The following is a 23,300-nucleotide window of genomic DNA, read 5'->3' as shown; positions in this document are numbered from 1 at the left end:
AAGTAAACCTTCACTGTTCAGTGAAGAAACCTGCTTCTGTTCCTAAATGAACTGTGCTTGAAACAATCAAAAGATGATAAATAATTGTAATATCTAACTTATTTGAAGAAAAGGTTCTTCACTGAAATTTCTTAATGAAAAACATGCAATTTTGGGATGTCATTATTGGTTATTTTTTGCAAGCAAATAGACTCAGATACTTCAAAATTAAGTAATAATGTAACTAAGCCGTTCTGAAGGATTATTTGGCCCAGGACACAGTAATGGTTTCTATTGGACTTTATTATTTTCTTAGTTCTTATATATGCTTACCAGAAATGGCAGTTGCTATAGATTGATGTATTTTTTTGTGGTAGAAAAAGTAAATACTTATACCTCTATTGATAAATGGCTCAGCAACTAGTACAATTGTTGGATGGAGACCAGCTGCATGGAGAAGATTATAGCTTTCCAAATTAGCCAGCTCGGTTTTGCTCAAACAGAAAATCTCTGATGGGTTAAGATTAGGTGGGGGGGAAAAAAGGTTCTGTTTTTCAAGGTTCTATTTTTAAAACTTCCCACTCTAAGGATGAATTTCCATTAGCTTCTTTATTGCCTCTTAAATCCAGTTGCTACCTCCATCCACAGGAAAAAAACTAGTAAGTCTGCTTGCTTCAGGGAAATTAATATGTATTTACTTGATTTGGCTTTGTAAGTGGTTTATACTATAACATTTATTTTTGTATACCCACTGTATGTCAACCAAAAAGAGGAGAGCTCTCCTGCCATGTACAGTGGAGAATTGTTCTTAGTAGTATCCAGTAATGTATCTTAGAGTTCAAAATGTGGTAGACTAGAATTCTACCTGCTCTAAATACTGTAATAAAATCACCTACTATAATGTGGATGGAGACACAATTTTGTTTTAGGAAAATATTCTTATTGGGGTTTTTTGTGCCGGTGTCTTCAGGAATTTGTAAATGGTCTTACCTTTTATAAGTTAAGAGACAGAAAACGTTTAGGACTTTCTGTTCCCAGCTGTGTTACTGATTTGCAGTGCGAATTTGTGTCCATTGCTGCACCCCTGGGTGACTGAGACTGCATGTTTCTTGAATAAACTTCACTTTTTTAAAGCAGAGATCTATTTTTTGGAAACACTTGTGTTTGAAAATCTGGCAAAGTATTTGCACACAAATTAGCTTGGTTGGCAGGTATGAGGAATTATAGAAGTATTTTCGTGGAGCTGAATTATGAACATTTCTAGTGATTTTTGGTTTGCTGCACAATAATGCCATTCTCTATTTTAAAACATGCACACACACCCCAGTCTCATACTGAGAACAAAGCAATGACAGATCTGGATAGGCTAAAATGCGTGTCCATACACAGAGCATGGTCCAGGTTTGTCAGTGGTTCTTCTCCAGATCTCTTATTTTCTACAGAGGTGTGCCTCCTCGAGTCAGGTCATATCACTGCCAGCAAGCTGAGCTGTGTGTTGGAATGACATCTTGGCATTGGAACATCTTCATGCTGGCAAGCTGTTGGAATGGCTCTTGGCTTGATTTTAACCTGTGCCAACTTTTGTAAACCATTTCTAGGCATGGGTCAGGAGATAGGATATTCCTGTCTTGAGGCCAGCACAGTTTAATTTACTGATACAGCTGAAGCCTCAGTAGATTCATATAGCTGTCAGTAGCTGAATAGGTGGTAAATTTGAAGATTAATTGACATACACACAGATATATAGGAAGTCCTTGGAGACTGCAGGGGTCAGTCTAATTGCCATGTTCCATATGAAATGTCTTGCCACAAAATTCTCCTTCTTTGGCAGGGCAAGCTCCCAAATTATCTTCTGCATTTATTTTTGCAAAAATCCACCATGGGCCACCCTTCCTACCTAATTGCTATTGTTTTCTGTTTGATTGGACTGGGATTGCTGGAAGCAATAACTTATATTCCTCCCTTTGCTCTCCCTTTGGTGGTGTCTGTCTTTTGCTCTAGATGAGTTTGGTCAGAGTCGGTGCTGAACTGGCAGGGACTGGATGTTGTTCATGCCGGGGAAATCTGGGAAGGACCCATCCTGAGCATGTACTTTTGCCTGGGTTTGTTTTGTGTTTGGTTGGAGGGGTTTTTGTTGGTTTTTTGGGGGGGTTTTCGTGGTTGCTGTTGTTGCTGTTGAATGGCAATAATGAGGAAAGTTTTAAAAGTCTGGAAGAGTTTAACTGAACAAGAACAGGGGGTATCCAGATGTACTGTACCTCAGAAATGGTTGTAATTGACAAACTCACTGAACTAAGAATGAGTGGAAGTCAGTGCCTCTGATTTTATACATTTCTATTTGCTTGTTCTTAAGCAATGACAGGCTTGACCAGCAATTGTCCAGTTTTTTCAACTTGTAGACGAAAACCAACGTAACTGAGAATGTGTAATACATGGTTTGATCCCCAGGTTTAGATCTCATGGGCTTCCCAAAGAACAGTAGCCAATATCATGTGCTAATATACACATGAACACACACAGAGACATAGAGACCTTGTTGTCTTGGCATATGTGCTAGTGGAGCCTCAGACTATATAGTGATCCCATCTTAGGTGATAGAATGTGAATTATCTGATATAGTTTACAGGTTTCTCGGATAAACAGGTAGTGAAAGGAGAGAGAAACACATATACATTTGCAAACTGAACCCTAAATTTAAATCCTACTGGCCAATTTCTGCAGTTCAGCATTGGCATCCATTTAGTTTCCACGCTGCAATGTAGGTGGAAATTGTAAGAAAGGGTGAGTTCCCACTTATGCTTGGAGCTATAATAGAAAATTGTAGTATTCTTAAAAAGCCATAGAGACAGTGACAGACTTCCAGGAGACAGGCTCCATTAACTCTGTTCATATCTTTTTAGGAGTTTTATGAAGGACCAGGAGACCTTAATTGGAACACCTAACATTTTGAGAAGATATATGATGGTATTAGTTCATTTAGTTCAGAGTACCTCAGTGCCGCAAAAGCCTTGTCAGTTCAGAGTAACATTCATAAATACAAAACCACTGAAGTGCAGGTGGATTGTAGGTCAAGACTTCCACATATCCTTCAGGGTCTAAAGGAGCTAAATGTGGACCTAAATTATGTATGATGATTTGGAGATTTTTTTTTTGGACATTTCCAGATGACAAAATAGGTACCACGTCTGTTTTTTAGTTTGTCATTGTTATTATGCGTTTAGATATTTAATTCCACAATTGAGTGGTGAGTAAAAAAGGGGTTTACTGTTGTGTTAAAATGTTTTAAGTATGAAAGCATCCTGAATAAAAAAGATTCATTTTACACAGTTCCAATTTTAGTAGAAGAAATAAGAAGGTTTAGAGTGGAAAATGTTCTCAAATATCTTAAAAGAACCCTCCTGAGATTATATAATTGAATTATTCTGTAGTTATCCAAAATAAATGGAAGACCATATAAGACAAGACAGGAAAATATATAGAGAAATGTGCTGCAGGAATCCATTCTACAATTGTATGGGGAGATGGGACAATTACCCTTATAGCTCTTTCTGTTGTTCTATGAATTTATAAGGTCTGAAGTCTTGTAAAATGAGGACACTATTTGGGTGATTTAAACTGTTAATAATTTAAAAAAGGAAAAATTGCCTCAGTCTGAAAGTTGAGTGAGTCACACCAGAAATCGAATAAAGCTCTGAAAGGCTGGAGGCATATTTCTATTGCCACCAATTGCAATTCTTCATCCCAGGAGAATATGAGGACAGAGATTGCATTGTTAAATACACTCACTGCTCTGGGCAATAAGTAATACATATGTTTATTAATTTATTGCTTGCTTTCAATAGCTAACAGGTTTCATGTCTGATATTTTTAAACAGCTGGTTTCATTGGGAGTTCCTGTTCCTCTCACATTTGAATGTCCTCTCTGCTTTTTAGCTTGGTTTTAACTCTTACTGAAAGCAGGATACAGCTGAAATAAAAGGCAAATGATTGCATTTGGCTTAGATGGCATGACAATTGGCAATGTGCTAGTCATGAACTGCAGGCTCAGAATCTTAGTGAAGTGGATGAATTCCCCCTGTAGCTTTCCCCGGTTGGAGAAGTTTGACTTACATGGTTGTGCCCTTACTATTGTATAATAATTATTACTGACCAGTTTCTGTTTTCTTATGCTAATGCACTATAAAGGAGCATCTGTTTTCTTTGTATGAAGACATCACAGAATCATAGAATCATTGTGTTGCAAATGACCTCTGAGGTCATTGAGTCCAACCTTTGGCTGATCACCACCTTGTCAACTAGACCATGGCACTAAGTGCCACATCCAGTCATTTCTTGAATACCACCATGGATGGTGACTCCACCAGCTCCCTGGGCAGCCCATTCTAATGCCTGACAACACTTTCAGTGAAGAAATTCTTCCTGATCTCCCTGAACCTCCCCTGCTGCAACTTAAGGCTGTTTCTTCTTGTCCTGTCACTAGTTGCCTTGGAGAAGAGACCAACACACATCTGGCTACAACTTCCTTCCAGGTGGTTGAAGAGAATGATAAGGTCAGCTCTGAGCCTTCTCTTCTCTAGGCTAAACAACTCCAGCTCCCTCAGCCGCCCCTCACAGGATTTACCCTCTAGACCCTTCACTAGCTTCTCTGGATTTGCTCCAGAACCTCAATGTCTTTCTTATAGTGAGGGGCCCAGAAACGGATAGAGTACTCGAAGTGCGGCCTCACCAGTGCTGAGTGCAGGGAACAATAATTTCCCTAGTCCTGCTGGTCACACTATTGCTGATACAATTGGCCTTCTTGGCCATCTGGGCACACTGCTGGCTCATGTTCAGCTGGCTGTCAACCAGCACCCCCCGATCCTTTTCCACTGGTCCACTTTCCAGCAACTCTGCCCCCAGCCTGTTGCGCTGCACAGGATTGTTGTGGCTGAAGTGCAGGATCCAGATCTTGGCCTCTTTGAACTTCATGCTGTTGGCCTTGGCCTGTTGATCCAGACTGTCCAGATACCTCTGCAGAGCCTTCCTACCCTCCAGCAGATCAACACTCCCACCCAACTTGGCATCATCCACAAACTTACTGAGGGTACACTCAATCCCCTCATCCAGACATCAGTAAAGATATTAAACAGGACTGGTTCCAGTACTGAGCCCTGGGGAACATCACTAGTGACCGGCCACCAACTGGATGCAGCACCATTCACCATCTCTCTCAGGGCCTGGCCATCCAGCCAGTTTTTAACCCAGCACAGAGGGCACCTGCCCAAGCCATGGGTGCCAGCTTTTCCAGGAGAATTCCATGGAAGACCGTATCAAAGGCTTTGCTGAAGCCGCAGCCTTTCCCTCGTCCACTAAGTGGGTCACCTAGTCATAAAAGGAGATCAGGTTGGTCAGGCAGGATCTGCCTTTCCTGAACCCATGGTAACTGGGCCTGATCCCCTATTTGTCTTGTATGTGCCATGTGATTGTGCTCAAGACAATCTGTTCCACAACCTTCCTGGGCACTGAGGTCAGGCTGACAAGCGTATAGTTCCCTGGATCCTCCTTCTGGCCTTTCTTGTGGGCATCACACTGGCCAACCTCCAATAATCTGGAACCTCCCTGGTTAGCCAGGACTGATGATAAATGATGGAGAGCGTCTTGGTGAGCCAACTCCCTCAGTACCCTTGGAGTCCCATCTGGTCCCATAGACCTGTGTGTGTCTGAGTGGCAGAGTAGGTCACTAACTACTTCCTCCTGGATTACAGGGGGTATATTCTGCTCCTGGTCCCTGTCTACCAGCTCAGGGGGCTTGCAGAGGATAACTGGTCTTACTGTTAAAGACTGAGGCAAAGAAGGCATTAAGTACCTCAGCCTTTTCCTCGTCCTTGGTAACTATGCTCCCCCTACATCCAATTAGGGAGATTCTCATTGGCCCTCCCTTTGTTTTTAATGTATTTATAAAAACACTTTTTAGATTGAATTTTAGCTGAGCTTTCACCTTTCTAATTTTCTTTCTACATGACCTAACAACATTCATGTACTCTTCCTGAGTTGCCTGCCCCTTCTTCCAAAGTTGATAAACTTTCTTTTTTCCCCTGAGTTTCAGGGAAAGCTCCCTGTTCAGCCAGGCTGGTCTTCTTCTTCTGGCTTATCTTTCAGCACATAGTATGGCCTGCTCCTGTGCCTTTAAGACTCCCTTCTTGAAGTTTGTCCAGCCTTCTTGGACCCTTTTGTTAATTAAAGATTGTTTCAGAGGGGACTCTCTGAACCAATATCCTGAATAGGCCAAAATCTGCCCTCTGGAAGTCCAAAGTAGAGGTTTTTGTTGACCCCCTTCTTTACTCCACCAAGAATCGAAAATTGTCATTTCATGGTTGCTGTGCCCAAGACAGCCTCCAACCACCATATCTCCCACCTGCCCTTCTCTGTTCGTAAACAACAGGCTTAGCGGGGCACCACCGCTGCTAAGCTCACTTACCAGCTGTGTCGTGAATTTATCTTCCACACATTCCAGGAACCTCCTAGACTGCCTCCTCTGTGCTGTGTTGAGTTTCCAGGAGACATCCAGCAACTTAGAGTCTTCCACAAGAACAAGAGCTAGTGTTCATGAAACATCAGCTTATACAATACTTCCTTTCATCCTGGTTGGGTGGTCTATAACAGACTCTCTGCAGCAGGATGTCTGCCTTGTTAGCCCTCCCCCTGATTGTTACCCATAGGCACTCAACCTTATCATCACTATCCTTAAGCTCTATACAGTTGAAACATTCCTTAATGTACGGAGTCACCCCACCACCTCTCCTTCCTCACCTGTCATGAAACTGTAGAATCATCAAGGTTGGAAAAGACCCTTAAGATCATCAAGTCTAACTGTTAACCCAGCACTACAGCTGTAACTACTAAACCATATCACCCAATGCCAGATCCAGACACCTCTTAAACACTTTTAGGGATGGTTACTCCACCACCTCCGTGGGTTACCTATTCCAAAGCCTGACCACCCTAATAGTGAAAAAAATTTAATATCTAATATGAATCTCCCCTAGCTCAGCTTAAGGCCATTCCTCTAGTCATTTCACTGCAGGCACAGTAGAAGAGACCGTTTCCCACCTCGCTACAACCTTCTTTCAGGTCGTTGGAGAGAGTGATGAGGTCCCCCCCGAGCCTCCTCAAGACTAAACAAACCCAGATCTCTCAGCCATTCCTCATAAGACATGTTCTCTAGTCCTTTCATGAGCCTTGTTGCCCTTTGCTGGACATGCTCCAGCACCTCAATGTCCTTTCTAAAGTGAGTGGCCCAGAACTGAACTCAGTACTCAAGCTGCAGCCTCCCCAATACCAAGTACAGGGGGATGATTACTTCCCTAGTCCTACTGGCTACAGCCAGGGTGCCTTTGGCCTTCTTGACCACCTGGTCACACTGCTGGCTCATATCGAGATGGCTGTCAGCCAGCATCCCCAAGTCCCTTTCCACTGAACAGCTCTCAGATGCTTTTCCCCAAGCTTGTAGCTCTGTATGGGGTTCCTGCAACCCAAGTGCAGGATCTGGCACTTAGACTTATTGAACCTCATGCTGTTGTCCTTAGCCCAATAATCAAGTCTGTCCAGGTCTCTCTGTAGAACTTTCCTACCCTCCCTCAGATCAACACTCACACCCAACTTAGCGTCATCTTCAAATTTACTGAGGGTACACTCTATCCCCTCATCCAGATCATCAATAAAGATATTAAGTGAGATTGGCTCTAAAACTGAGCCCTGGGGAACACAGCTAGTAACTGACCGCCAGCTACATTTAGCTCCATTCACCACAATTCTTGGGGTCTGGCCATCCAGCCAGTTTTGTACCCATTGAAAATTCTACCTTCTGCAGTGCTTGTAGCCACCCATTGCAGCACTCCAGTCTTGCGAGTCATCCCGCCATGTTTCTGTGATATCAACTGTGTCATAGCTTTCCTGCTGCACAGTGACCTCCATCTTCTCCTGTTTGTTGCCCACACTGTGTGCATTGGTGTAGATGCACTTCAGCTGGGCTACTGCTTTCACCCCCAAATCTGACATGCCTCCTCTAGGCTCATTTCTAGTGAGCCTGGTCTTATCCTCTTCTCCCTTCAAACTTAGTGCTCTGTTGAAGTCTATGTGGAGCTGCGGGAGCTTGTTAGCTAACCTTCGTCCCTTGCACCATGTAGTAGCAGCACGGTTCTTTGGTTTCCCGGTAGGATTCTGCTGAACACATATCACTCCCACAGTATTGCTGCTTTTGTCATGTGTTTACTCTGCCATTCAGTTAAGCTTATTGTGGAAATCATGCATTCTCATTTTAGCCAGCACATCTGATGAAATCCTGGAAAGTTTTTCACAATAATAATTGCTTTTCTGGTGGGAATTTAAATCAGCCATTTTGTGCGTGGCTCATCAGGATATATGAACGGAACGTTTCCATGACCAGTATAGTGAAACATAGGATGCCTCAGAAGAATCAGTCTATACTTCTTTTTCTGTGACCATTAGACGTGTAGGTAATAGCTTTATTTTGCAGGCAGCTTGAGGGTTTAAAAACAAAATAAGTGAAGGTCTAAAATCAGGCTCCTGTATCTATATTTAGGTACAGTGAGTGAAAAGTGTATAGTGTAAAGCTATAAACAAAAAATACTTTCTAGGAAAGGTAGTGAACTTGGCTTACAGCTCAGCACTTTTGAAAATTGGATCATATATCCTCATCTCTGAATAAGGGTCCAAGAACTCAGCTTTACCAGATGACGTGGTTATAACCATATAGCATCAAGATCTAAAAAGTAAAGAATTATTAGAATAAGAAGCACCCTTATTGAATTGGTTTTGTGCTGCTAGCATGATCTAATTGTTAAGTCATCTCTGCACATGCTACAGGGTTTGGCGACAATTTACAGGAAATCAGTGATTGAAATACTGTATTCTTAACCCAGATTATTTTGCATAACCTTATTTTTTCTGTAGAAGTCCATGGCACAGTTTATGAAGTTGAAGGAATGGATCCTCATTTACCAAAATCTAGGTCTGCTGCTTTTAAGGGGTGCTATCTGACTGATGTGTGAGGAAGTACTTTAACGCCTGATCTCAAGTGAATCACTGCTCTCTTATCCATGTCCATAAAATGATGTTTTCAAGGATTCTTTTGAGAATTTTGTTTCTCCTCCTTTTTCCCCCCTTCTCTTCAAGCATTGACCTTCAGCTGTCACCTTCCATTTCTGTGAAAGGATGGGCAGAACTCTTAGAACACTAGAACACTGTTCTAGTGAACAGTGCTGGCAACCTCTCAAAGTCTTGTACACTTCAGCTGCAACCTGAAATTTTCGTATGCTTCCCTGAATTTTGGGAGATTGGATATCTTGAAATAATTTTTTTCCTCTTAGTTTATTGGAAGATTTCCAGTATTTTCTGTAGGGGGTAGTGCCATAAATGCAGAGTTGGGTTTTTTTATTTTCTATATTTCCTGTTCTCTTCCCTACTTCAGAAACAGAGGTGTGTTTAATTTTTGATAGCCATTGAAAGAAAGTGAAGCAGTTTAGTAAACCTGGTATGAAATCCCAGATCGCCTTCCTCTGAGTACAGAGCTCTGATCATTAGCCTGAAACCAGGCTCCTTCTTTCTTTTTTTACCTCCTAGCAGCTTTCAGTAGCAGTCCATTATCAGCAAGAAGGAAAAGGAGAATATCTACGTGCCCAATACCCAGAAGCTTTGTGCTTAGGATGGCTTAGGATGCAGGAACTAAAGATTTATCCCCCTCTTACTCTCTACTACATTTACCTCTGGCCTTTACCACAAAATGTGGAATTTAATTCTTATTCCTCTCTTCAAGAGGCATAATGGACACAGATACTTGCTTTGAGGCCCTGATGTGTCTGCCTATGTAGACATATTCCCTTCCTAATCAGCTATCTTTAGATTTCTCCTTACTGTACATTTGATTATGTACAGATGTGTATATTCACTCTTTATAATGAGTGTACCTTAATGTAGGCTTTTTGACTTACCCACTGGAGGATATGAGCACTATCCATCTTTTCTAACCTCTCAGGGACATATCTATCGCATTCTTTGATCTCCCAAGAAGCATTATCTTTTTTTACTCAGAAAAGTTGCCATGCAGAACTTGAGAAAACTGTGTTTGTCCAGGAAGTTTGGTGACATGGTGAGAACTGCCCTGGAACAATTGTTCCTGAGGAACAATTTCTCTCCTCTGGGCAGCAAAGGAGAGAGTGCAGAGAGGAATCGTGGACCCCAGAAACACTGTGTTCGATCTGTGCTTTGCTGTGGATCTGGTGATTTCAGGAAGTCTGACAGACTCAGTGAGCGTGTACTTTACATTAGTTTTGTGTTTGTACAGTGAAGATGTGTTGTAGAAGCATTGAGGTTATCCTGTCCCTGCTACTGAGCACACAAACACCTATTTTTCTTGTGGAAATGCCAGACAAACACATGGTGGCTTTGAGATAAGAGGTGTGGCTGTGTTTTTCACTGAGGATAATTTTTGCCCTTCACACCCCCCCCCCCCCCAGTTTTTTATGTATGTATTTCTTAATGTAAGGAAGCTTCTTGACCATCTCTGATATACATATTCAAAGCTGTGAGGTACTTGGTTCAATGTTAGTAGAACACAGTAAAATTCAATTAAATTTCTATAAAATCACTGTTCAGAATTGTTGCTCTTCACTTTGGGTAATAGTAACAGCAAAAATTATGAACTGTTTACACAGTGCAGTGAATGTTTTACCCTACTTCCTTTTTTCAGTTATGGATAACACATACAACCCACTGCTTACCTTCTTTAACAATTTTAATATTTAAAGAGCTCTATAAATCCTCAAAACTGGTATTGTAAAGCTGCAACCAGTTTAAAGACTGCTTGGATTTAAAATTCATGATGATATTGTAGTAGGGCCTGTGCCATATCCCAGGAGTGGACTCCTGCTGTAACAGCCTACAGTGTTGAGTTAGGTACAGTTTCTGGCTCAAAGAAATTGCAGCCAGTAGCCTGAGTAAGGGCACAGTAACAGAATATGTAAGTAGTGATCACAAATTTTATGATGCCTTAAAGTGTGTTTACTCTCTTAATTCTTTAGGAGGAATTTAAACAGGCAGGAATTAGTCAATTTGAAAAGCAGAAAACAGCAAAAGGCTGAGGAAGAGAATGCTCAAATTAACAGAGAAGAAAATGGAGGAAATACACTGACTGTAAGAAGCTAGAGGGTTGAGACTCTAGAATACATACAAGAAGGGAAAGTTGAGTTGAGTCCTGGTAGACCAGGGAAATAGTGGAAAATAGCAAAATAATCCAGAGGTGTCTTTAACCTGGAAGTGCTAATCAGTTCCTGGGCTACTGAATCAGTTGTGCCTGCATCCATGAGTCCTAGCAGCCTGTTGGACTGGAAATCCAGTTCAGCCAGCTGCTTTGAGGTGACAAAGCTCCCCTCAAACCTGAGCAGGTTCAAGATCCTCCACAGAAGCAAACAGTTGACTCCAACACAGCTACAGATCTGGGGACTCATCACCATAATTTCTTTCTCCCAACCCAGTGCTAAATAGGAACTAGGGTTCCTGTGATATAGTAAAATACTCTCTATGTATTTCAAAATAACTTGCTGTCTAATGCAAGCTGGAATAAATACATGTTCAGTGATTTTAGAAAATGAAATATTTGTTAATTCATTCTGCAGAACTGTAACTATAGATTTAGTAACAAAATGGCAGGGTTATTAGATAGTTACTTAAATGTACTTACAGTACTTTATACTTTGAAACGTACAGTTAATTTTTAGATCGCTGTGTTCGCTTTGCCAAGATTTCTGCAATGCAAACAGGGAAACTGACAGGCAAGAATTTTTTTACAGTTTATTATTCTTTCTCCTCTCAAGGTCAAACAGTCTTTCCTATGTATAGCTACTACAGTGGTTGGGGATTAATTCTGAGGACTTTGGAAACTATACCTCTGATATGTGTCATGTTTTGCGAGGGATGCCTAGCATCTGTTCCTGTCTCAGGGCTATTCTTGTCTTTTAGTTGTGGTAGTCTTTATTAAGGAGTCCTTGTTTTTAAAGCCACAATAAATTTCACTTCTGAGATTCTGAGAAAGCAAAAGGTGGGGAAGGAACGTGAAAGAGCGAAGTAAAAATAGCCCAGATGAACTGACCACCTTCCATCTTTCTTCTTTTGCAACTCAATGCATAGTTTGATATCTGCTAGTCCAACACCAATTAACTTTATAGAGGTCCATTCCTTTTGGGAGAGCTCTGTCAACAGATTAAAAGGAGAACAAGCTGCCTCCTTAGTCGAGAATCTTCCTGGAAAGGACCAGAAGTCTCTATACCCTCTGGGCCTAAGGTTCAAGTCTTTCTCCAATCCTGATACAGTTGGGCAGAACTGTTAAAAAAATGTACGAACTCCATAAATTTTTTTTTCCTCCTCAGTCTCTCCAACCCTATCTGACTGGTATGTGTGTCCTGGACAGATTTTCTCTGTATTTGCATTTATGATTGAATTATATTAATTTTGTAATTAAAATAATGAATTCAAGACTGAAGAAAGGAACATTCATATTAAAGGAAAAGATTGGTGGATTGTCAGGTTTCCTGGCTGAACAGTGTTGGTAGCACTCATTTTGGGTGTTTCAATATATGGTAAGCTGAAGAGCATTACAATTCTGAAAGAGTGAGTCCTCCAGCCTGAAAAGTCTCACCTTATGTTCAGAAAGGTATTGATCTCTGGTCTAAACAGCAGGGGAAGGTAACCTTGATCTTGACAGCATCTGGATTTCTTTGATGCCAGGAACATGTTCATGTTCTCTTCTTTCACTTACTGGTAGCTGCCTTGTTTAGCCAAGGCACACTACTACAGAGATATGAATCAGTTCATAGACATCTCATGTACTCCCCTGCTTTTTGCCACTTAAATAGCATGCCTGTATGTTGTCCCTTCATAGTTCCTAGATGATCCTGTGCAGGGTTAAGAGGACTCAATGATCCTTGTGGGTCCCTTCCAACTCAGCATATTCTGTGATTCTAAGCATTACTGGAGTTCTCAAGATTGACAATGGTTCCATTATTTGAGGGTATCACTGGTATGTAACAGTCTTTGTCACTTTCTGTTGCTTGCGGGATGTCAGAAATGTTTCGTACTGTACATAAAATCTAGTGAAAATATTTGCTGTATGATTTTATTACTTGCAATTCTTAGGACTAAAAATAGTTTCATAAATACTTTATTTTCTGTTTGATTTTCATGCACCTACTTTGGGAAGAGAAATAAGAATGCCAGAAATATTGTATGAGCAGTAATTCTTGTCGGATGAGAAGTGAGAATGGATTGGGGAAAACCTCTGAGAGAGTGTAGTTTGATGAAATTTATTGTGCAGTTAGAAGAGAATAAAACCAGTTCTTATAAGGATAAGATTTGCCTCACCTTGAATTTCCTTAACACTCACACTGTATATTCCTGTATCACAGATTTTAGTGATTTCTTATTTCATCCAAGCATGTTCCTTCTTTGAACTTTGATCTTCCTCCTTTCATGCTTTAACAGTTCTTTTGTGTTTTTCACAGACTGTTTTTGAGAGGAACTGTCAATCTGATGATTGTGCTGCTGATTTGAAACTTCATGGTAAATTACTACTGTCGAGGTGAGTAGATGAACTTTTTTTCTTTCTTGCACACTAGTATACCATTTGTCTTATGTTAAATGGCATTGAAATATCAAAAGACAAACACATATATTTAAGATCCAGATTAGAAGGATGGTGACAATGGTACCACTTTTAGTGCAGAAGGGTCTTGAGATGTACACAGAATCTGAACTCCTGTGGTAGTGGGCTCTAGGCACATACAGCACAGGACTCCTTCATCTTCCCAATCAAAATTGACGAAACTAGAGAAAAAAAATAGGATATCAAAGAGGGGCAGAGAAAGTAAAATCGCATTGCTCAAATCAAATACCAGTGTGGACCATGTAATTTTTCAAAGAGAATAAAATACTCTTCATGACACGGTAAGAGTAAAACTGCTTGCAGAAAAGCAGTTTGTTCAAAAAGAATGTCACATGGAAAGTTGAAAAAACCCTCTGAATATGGCAAATTATCTTCTTCAATCTATCATTTTCTGTTTCTCAAATTGTAGTTTTGCTAACTTGTCTGAAATACCGCTCTGCTTTCAAATTCTTCTTCTCTGCAACTTGGGATGAGTGTCTGATTTCACTTTCTTCTGGGATAATAAACCCCATCAAATAGACCAGAGGTGAAGTTTATGTTCTGTCCCTTGTGACAGATGATCTTAGGAAAATACCTATTGTTTTGCCAGGATGTGTATTCAATTTTGGGATAAATCAGGCTAAAGCGAACACATCACTTCTGTTTCCTTTTGTGGTTTTTTTTAGATGGAAATGCTGATGTGAGTTATTTAATTGTATGCCAGAGGTTTTGCTATTTGATGGAGAAGCTCTCTGTGAAATGCTTTGCTTTCAGGTCGAGAGAGAGAGGGGAAGACACTCCCCTGCTAGGAAAGAAAAATAAAAAACAAACCCCAAACACAAGGAATAAGTAATAGTCAGGAGATACACATATGTTTTATGTAAGTCTACAGCATGCTGTAACGGTACTTGGAAACAAAACTGAACCATAGTCAAGTCCGAGAAGTTACAGGCTTCTCCAGGCACGACTGAAGTCCACATGAATGTTTGAGCTGGATACATGTCTGTGTGGATTAGAGAAGCCAGTGAAGGATTTTGTCCTGTAGTTGAGGAACAAATAGCAAGGGACAGGTCTAAAAACTTGTCAGTGTGTAGTAATCACAGCAGTAAGAGCTGTAGTTGCGATTGGAGCATTTGGCTGTTTATATTTAGAGCTGTTATTTATGTTGTCTTGGCAATTTAAAAGCCACATCTGTCAAAAGAGCTTAGGATATTCAAATATAGTTTCTACGTTTGTCTAGCAAATGCTGAACAAATGCTCTCACATTTTCTTTACCCAGTGACACTCTGAAGTCCTGTTTGAAATAAACAGGATGTTGTGAAATCCCTCTGCACAGTATGGGCTTTCTTTACCTAAAGGGCTCTGTAAGCTTCAGTTATTAAGAAACATAACACAATGAATGTATCTTATGAAAACAGATTTTTTTGTTGTGTTATTATTGCCTGTAAAATTACCAAAAAACATGCTATGGATTCTGATTTTAAACAAGTGCCTGGTAATTTTTCCAGCCCTGCGTGTTTCATGCTAAATAATCCTATCACCATTTTCCCACATTATTCCTGCTTATTCTAAGTCTATGCACAAAGCAAAATTATTATTTTTTTTTTAGAAAGAACAAGAAAGGTGACTCATTTATTACTATCAGCAGTAAACATTAACTTCATTGTTAGCAATGCCTTTGTCTAAATAACCACGTCTGACTAAATTTGGTGGACTTATTATTAGAAAGGATGCAATAAATGATGCACAGATACACTGGATTGAAATAAACCAGATATTTACGGGAAGGCAGCAGTAAGTACTGTCTCTCAGATCTGCTGCAGCTCTTTGAAGGTGTCACTGGATCAGTGGATAGGATGGTTTGATTAAGATCTTCTACTGGGGTTTGCAAAAGACTTTTATTAAAATTTCTCATCAGGGGTTCACAAAGAAAGTAAGTTGCCCAGATCTGAGAGGAATAGTGCCCTGAGTATTACTACCTAACTAAAAGGTAATCAACAGAGAAAAGGTTTAAATAGTCGATTTTGATGGTGGCGAGAACTCTACAAATGCTAGTGATATTCAGCACATTCACAAATTATATGGGAAATAATGTGCTGGAAAGTAATGATAAAGTTTGCTAATCATACTAAACTATTCATAGCAATGAAAATAACAAAGGAGGAGGTAAGTTTTTATGAAGTATGTGATTAATCTGTGAATTTTACTGTTTGGGGTACTGTAAGTTCTGAGAGTGTATGAATGCTCGAAGCTGCAGAAATATATCAGCAAAATGCCATGCTGTGCTTGCCTTGCTCTTCCATATCCTCTTGCTTTTAGACATAGTTGGATACAGGGCTCTCTGCTAGATGAATTGACTGTGCTTATGCACTTTCCTTAAATTTGTAGGGTGTTAGAGCCAAAAGCTGTTCAGGGAGCTGTATATGGCAAGGTATAGTTTTGGTCATCACTATATATGCTTTCAAATGTGTGCTGGTTAGAGCATATATGTGTATAGAAATTCAACTCAAATTACATTATCATCAAGAGAATTGTTTGCTGAGGTCATTCTTATGAGCTTAGGATCTCTACAAGCGTTCACCTGGGATGTGTTTGAATCATTAAAATTACCAAGTTAAAAGATCACATCCAACTCTGAAGATATGAAACCCACATACCAAATGACTAGTAGGAAAACCAGCCCATGCTGGCAAGAGTTAACTAAGTCTGCTCTAATTTTACTTTTCTTGGTATCTTGCTTCTCTTCTGAAAACTTATTCCTGTGCCCTTAAATTGGGAGCACTTTACTTTGATGAATAACAAATAAATAGCCCAGGATGTTAACACTCAAAGTGATGACCTCACAGATGGCCATTTATCCAAAGTGCTAAAACCAAACAAATCTGCATGTGTGAGTTAGAAACTTCTCTGCTGGTCTGGCCAGATATAATTGGGTTTCCATCATTATTTCATGGTGTTTGAGGACCTGCTACATGTTGAAACGGCACTGCTGGGCAAACTGGAATCCTCTGCTGTGAATTTGTAGAAGAGGGTAAGGCAGAACTTCTTGGAAGCAGGTGATGATAAAAAAAATGTTAAAGCCTTATAACTCTGTCTGGAGGCTTTTGCAAAGACTTAGGAAGCTGGAAATGGGATATATTCTTCTTTTGAATGCTTCTGTTATAGTGAAAGTTGTCCTTGGAGACTTGGGCTCCAGTACATGCTTTACTGGAGTGAAGAAGACTTAGGATGCATTTATTCTGGAAAGAAAAAGGTTTCATTTCAGTTAACAGATAAAGCTCTTCAAGGCTTGTGCACCTTCATTATCATCCATTTGCATGTAAACGCATCCCAACTTCCTGAAGGGATTGTTGGACGAAGGAGCCAAACTGTTCTTGCTTGTGGCAGATGCAAGAGAGGCAAGAGTTACAGACTGTGGCTTGACAGGTTCAGAGCAGAGATATGGTAAAAACCCTCTTGCATAGGCAGTTCATGCTGCAGAGGAATGAGACATGCAGAGATGGTGTGCTCTGCCATCCTGGGTTTCAGGACTTGTCTGGGTAACCAGGTTCTTGCTGACCTCATCTGTTGCTGGCAATGTACTGTGTCAAGGTGGATGAGGATGGATTTTATGATCTCTAGAAATCCCTTCCAACCAACTCTTCTGTAGTGTTCTGAGTGTCTTGAGGTAAATCCTCTCTGTAACCACAGCAAAATTGCTTGAACAAAACCAGCTCTTCTCCAACACAGAAGCATCTGCCTAGGGATGGTTAAGGGTGTCTTCCAGTGCTGTGGCTGGAAACCTGCCTGTGGGACTCTGTGTCTCTTGCTGATACCATCTCTGCTACCTGGCAAAGCAAACTGGGGATTTAACTTTCTGTGGCAGACATTACGAGATGGCATGTAGAAACCCCTGCAGCGGTGTGTGCTAGTATTGCTACACATGGTCTTTCTAGTGGCTGGCCTGGACTTTCTCACAGGACTATGAGTGTTGTTAGCCTGAAACTACAGATGGCAATTTAAGAATAAGGAAAAAGGATCCATGGAATGTCCTGGGGACTTCATGAAGGCACTGTTAGGAGAGACTGAAGGAGCAGAAGAGAGGTATTTCATCTTTCCAGTCATGAATGTTTTCAAATCCATTTTTCTTGAAGAATAAATATGTGAAGTTTTCACAGCACATAGCACACTCACTGCCTTCCCTTCAACAGTTCTCCAGTATTAAGTCTTGCAGCTGTCATCGGAGATGGCAAAATCTGGCCTTATTCATGCAGTAATACTCTGTGGGTAGTGGTCGTGATGATTGCTAAAGGAAGAGACTTAAAAGTGTCTTAGTGTAAAGAATATCATTATGTATAGCACACAGGTTTTTGTAATGACACAACATGAAACCATAAGAGAAATAGGAATAGAATATTTTGTAATAAGCTTTATTTTTATGACCATAGTTTAGGAGAGCAGCAGGAAACCAGGTTTCCTTTCCAGCAATCCAGTACTGAAAAACAAAATGTTATGTTAGTTATTATTTTAAAACACTGTTTAATATTAAAAATATATCTATGACGTATCATGTTTGACTTCAATGCCTCACTCTGTTTGCTTGGCATGGTAAATGTCTTCTCTATCAGGTTTCTGTAGCAACTAGCACATTTTTATTGAGCCTCTCCGAAGATTCTTAGAAGCTGAACTGCATCTGTTTCCTCAAAATTTGCTGGGAGAAACTCTAAAGTAGGTGTTCTGTAGAAGTTTATACCTCCCTAGCCTTTAAAATTTCATATTCATTTCTTTGGTACTTTATAAGGGAGAAAAGCACTCTGGTCTTTTAAGAAGAACCTGAAAGTGCTGAGGGAGATCTTGTCTGATGTACCAATGCAGTTTCAGCTCCTGACCTGATGCCTATCCATCTCTCTGACTATCTCTCTGCAAAGGCAGTGGTAGTTATGGAACCCTGTTTAGGCTGTAACGGGCTGTAACTGAAAAGTGTGGAGAAGACATTTGAGTAGCAGTGAGGGTGTTTTTTTCCAGCCATAATAAACAAGCTAGCTAAAAAAGACCAGAGCAGAATGAGTGGTTGCTTCCATGAGAGATGCATCTAGGAAGGAAACCCTGCATGGCTAAGTAAATACACTGTTGGCCCTGTGTTGCAATGAACAGAGCAGCTTTATTGAAAACAAACAGTACAAGAAAAAAGATGATGTTGTGACATGTCATGTAGCTGCTGTGTTCCAGCACAAGCTGTATGCATGGTATGTAAATCAGGTTGTAAGCACAGGACTATGAGCCCCCTTGGATAGAAAAAGCTGTAATAAGTAATGCTATTCCTGAGAAGGTTCCAAGAGGAAGTCTGTCTTCCACATGTTTATGTGGCATGAAGTTACCTTTTATCCATCATTAGAACAGAATTGCTTATACATTGGAGTGCTTCTGACTGATCTTTGACTGTTAGGAATAAGCAGCTTGCTTTTATATGTTGAGTTAGAGCATCCTTAATGACCACCATTAACGACCAGGCTCAAATTTATATTCTTTCCCTACAGACTGGCTGGGGTTCCAGTATATACTGCTGGACACGGTTTATTTTGGAAATGTGAAGTTGACGGCAAAAGTCGTAGAAAGGCAAAGGAGTGACAGGTGTATTTTGCAGAAATTTTTGAGTTTTTCCAAATTGTGGGTTTTATTGAGTTGAAGTCAATACTTTCAGAAGTTCTCTTGTGAAATGGGATTTTTGAGAAATGTCCTTTTCCAGTTGAAATGTCAAGCTTGGGGCTTGAGCTGTTTCTGCTTCCATTAGCCAGAGAATGGACAAAACTCCAGTCTGTCAAAAATTTCATTGAGCTTGAAACATTTCCATTTTAATGAAATAGTAATTTATGGAATAAAAGTATTTTGCGGTATCATCTGGTCAGCTCTACAGAAGGTTGTTTTTGCCTTTTTTCCGTATAATTTTCTTCTGTGACTGTCGTGGTTTGGACCTTGTTTTCCCCCAGAGGCTAAGAGAAGTGGTAGACCCCAAGGGGTGGAAACCTCTGGAAGTTTTGAAATTCTGTCCAATGGGCGCTCCTGCAAAAATGTCAACATCCCACAACCAGACCGGAAGAGATGAGTTGTAGTTTTTTTGTTGTTGAGAAGAGGTGGCCATGTTGTGAGCCACGAGGTAGGGGCTCTGTGCCCCTTGGGGCCTCTGGCCCCCTCCCAGCCCCTGGCTGGGGGGGCTGCAGGGACCTGGAACAGCATAAGCTGGGCTAGGTGCCTGTAGTTATGCTGGGAGATGTTTTTCTCCATGGGCACAGAACAGCAGCCGACACTGACCAGAGAAACGGTGGCAGAGAGCCAGGACTGATAAGGACCTGAACTGAAGTAGCAGCAGAAGCAACATGCAGCACTGCAGAGAAGGACTCCTGGAAGACAGAGCCGGGAGAAAGAGAGCCAGCAGCTGAGAGACAGAGTTTGGGGTAAGACTGATACCAGATTCCCCAAAACTCCCTTGAGATCCTCTTGGAGAAGAGGGACATGGACTCCTATTTTAGAGGAGCCTTGGAGTACAGCAGCACCGGAGAGAGAGAGGAGCTGAGAAGCTCAAGAGACGTCCCGGAGCTGGACCGGGACGGCCAGATGGAATGCAGGGGGAGTTGACCTTGGTTCTTCCCCCCCTTGCACTGCTGCCACGGTGGCAGCCTGAGAGACAGGGTACAGAGGCCCTGCAAGCAAGGAGCTGAGTCTCCTGCAAGAGATACCAGACAGTCACGAAGACCCCCATGTGTCTTCGTGATATGACGTGGTGATACGACCTTGTCTGGGGTTACGAAGCCCACGGAAGACCCCTCGGTTGAGGCGATGGGGCCGAGGGAGGTTGGATATCTCCCTCGTTGAGTGCTGGCAGAAAGCCAGCTATCAGCTGCTGCATGTGGAGAAGACAGACAGAATCTGCTGCCTTAGAAGATGCTGCTGCTCAGAGACTGGAAGGGATCTGTCCTTCTTTCCCTCCTGGACTTCTATTTGGAGGGAAGAGGAGACCTGATCCACTGTAAATACTATATGTCATGGTAGAGATAGTTTGTGATCATGCGTATAATGTGATGTTATATTTATTTGTACAGTCATTGTAATATATTCCCTTTCCCCCACTTTGAGTCTGGTGTGTTTTGTCTGGAAAAGCCCATCTCACATTAGGTTGAGATGTGGGAGGGGGATGGAGCTAGGGGATTGGATTTTGGGACTATCTCAAACCATGACAGTGACTTACTAAAGGATTAACATAGTTTTCTGCCAACAATATCTCAAGGAGAAGACTCCAAGTTAACAATTTCCAATCAGCCACAGTAAGAGACAGATTCCAGGCAAACCTTCAAACTAGGCTTGAAAACCATTCCACAGATTCTGCAGATTCCTCCCCTGAATCAACTTGGCACCATATTAAAAACAGCATCCTGCAATCCTCCGAAGAATCCTTAAGGTTCTCCCCCAAGAACAAGGACTGGTTTGATGAAAACAATCAAGAAATCCAGGACTTGTTGAGGAAGAAGAGAACCGCCCACCAGACACACCTTGCACTGCCATCCTGTCACGCAAGAAAAACAGCCTTTTGTCTTGCATGCAGCAAGCTCCAACAGAAACTCCGTGACATCCAGAACAAGTGGTGGATCGATCTAGCTGTAAAAACTCAATTATGTACAGATACAGGTGATCACAAAGGCTTCTATGAGGCCCTGAAAACAGCATATGGACCTACATACCAGGTACAAAGCCCTCTACTCAGCGCTGATGGTCAAACGCTTCTGACAGATAAAACCTCCATTCTGAATCGATGGTCTGAACACTTTCAGACTCTTTTCAGTACCAACCGTGTAGTCCAAGATTCAACAATTCAGTCCATCACACAACAACCAGTAAAGTATGAATTGGATACTGTCCCCCCTCTAGAAGAAACCCTCAAGGCCATACAGCAGGTGAAAATCGGCAAGGCAGCTGGGATTGATGGAATTCCACCTGAAGTCTGGAAACATGGGGGGCCTTGCACTCCATACCAAATTTCATGAGTTTGTGGTGCGCTGTTGGGAACTAAGCGAACTACCATCAGACCTTCGTGACGCAGCCATCATCACTTTGTATAAGAAGAAAGGTATTAAGTCAGATTGCTCAAATTACCGTGGTATTACTCTGCTCTCCATTGCTGGCAAAATCCTGGCAAGAATACTCTTGAACAGACTAATACCTGCTATAGCAGAAGAAATTCTACCTGAAAGTCAGTGTGGTTTCAGAGCCAACAGGAGTACCACAGACATGGTATTTGTTCTCAGATAACTGCAAGAGAAGTGTAGGGAAGAGAACAAAGGTCTTTATGTAACCTTTGTCGACCTCACCAAGGCTTTCGATACTGTGAGCAGAAGAGGTCTATGGGAGATTTTGGAACGTTTAGGTTGTCCCCCCAAGTTCCTTAAAATGATCATCTCACTCCACGAGGATCAGCACGGCCAAGTCAGATATGGCAACACACTTTCTGAACCCTTTCTAATAAAGAATGGCATGAAACAAGGCTGCGTTCTTGCACCAACCCGATTCACAATCTTTTTCAGCATGATGCTCCAAAGGGCCACAGCAGACCTCGAGGATCAGGATGGTATCTACATTCCATATCGTACTGATGGAAGCCTATTCAACCTAAAGTGACTGAAGGCCCACACTAAGACCTTAAACCATCTTGTCCGGGAGCTGCTTTATGCAGATGATGCCACCCTTGTTGCCCACACAGAAGCAGCTCTGCAGCGTTTAACATCCTGCTTTGCAGACGCTGCTGAGCTCTTTGGTCTGGAAGTCAGCCTGAAGAAGACAGAAGTTCTCCATCAACCTGCACCTCAGGAAGTCCCCCATCATCCCCATATCACCATTGGCCAATCAGAACTCAAATCAGTCCAGCAGTTTAAGTACCTAGGCAGCCTCATCTCCTCGGATGGTAAGACCGACGGAGAGATAGACAACAGGTTAGCAAAGGCATATGGTACTTTTCGAAAACTCCATAAAAGAGTTTGGCGAAACAAACACCTGAAGAAAAGTACAAAGATCAGTGTTTACAAAGCCATTGTGCTGTCCGCTCTTTTATACGGTTCGGAATCGTGGGTCGTCTACTCCCACCACCTGCGTCTCCTAGAACGCTTCCATCAACACTGTCTCCGTTCAATCCTAAACATCTGCTGGTCAGATTATGTGACCAATACATCTGTTCTAGAACAAGCAGCAGTCACAAGTATTGAGGCCATGTTGCTGAGAACACAGCTGTGTTGGGCAGGGAACGTCTCCAGGATGAAGGACCACCGCCTCCCAAAGATCTTGCTCTATGGTGAACTTGCCACCGGCTGCCGCAAGAGGGGAGCCCCAAAGAAAAGATACAAGGACTCCCTGAAACAACATCTCAGCCTTGGCCATATTGACCACTATAACTGGTCTACCCTGGCCTCAGATCGGGAGGCCTGGAGAAACACCATCTATAACGCCGCTGCTTCCTTTGAGAAAGCACGCAGGATCACTCTCGAGGAGAAAAGACAGAGCAGAAAGAACCGTGTCTTGCAGAATACACCACCTAAGGAGTCTTTCTGCTGTGCCTTTTGCAACCGGACATGCCTATCTCGTATTGGCCTTTTCAGCCACCAGCGCA

The 23,300-nt window shown here is 41.7% G+C and overlaps 1 protein-coding gene across 5 annotated transcripts in view; it reads left to right on the top strand.

Moving 5' to 3' along the window:
- The window catches only part of ITGA9 (integrin subunit alpha 9), a 226,393-nt gene that overhangs the window by 114,506 nt on the left and 88,587 nt on the right, over nt 1–23,300 (top strand). For all 5 annotated transcript variants that reach the window (XM_064667569.1, XM_064667551.1, XM_064667536.1 and 2 more), the window contains one exon: nt 13,533–13,609. In XM_064667569.1, coding sequence (XP_064523639.1) covers nt 13,533–13,609 — 77 coding nt within the window. The remainder of the gene's footprint in view (nt 1–13,532; nt 13,610–23,300) is intronic.

This window comes from Pseudopipra pipra, chromosome 1 (genome assembly GCF_036250125.1).
Source record: "Pseudopipra pipra isolate bDixPip1 chromosome 1, bDixPip1.hap1, whole genome shotgun sequence".
Classification (NCBI taxonomy): Eukaryota; Metazoa; Chordata; class Aves; order Passeriformes; family Pipridae; genus Pseudopipra; species Pseudopipra pipra.
This window is presented reverse-complemented; position numbering and strand designations above follow the sequence as displayed.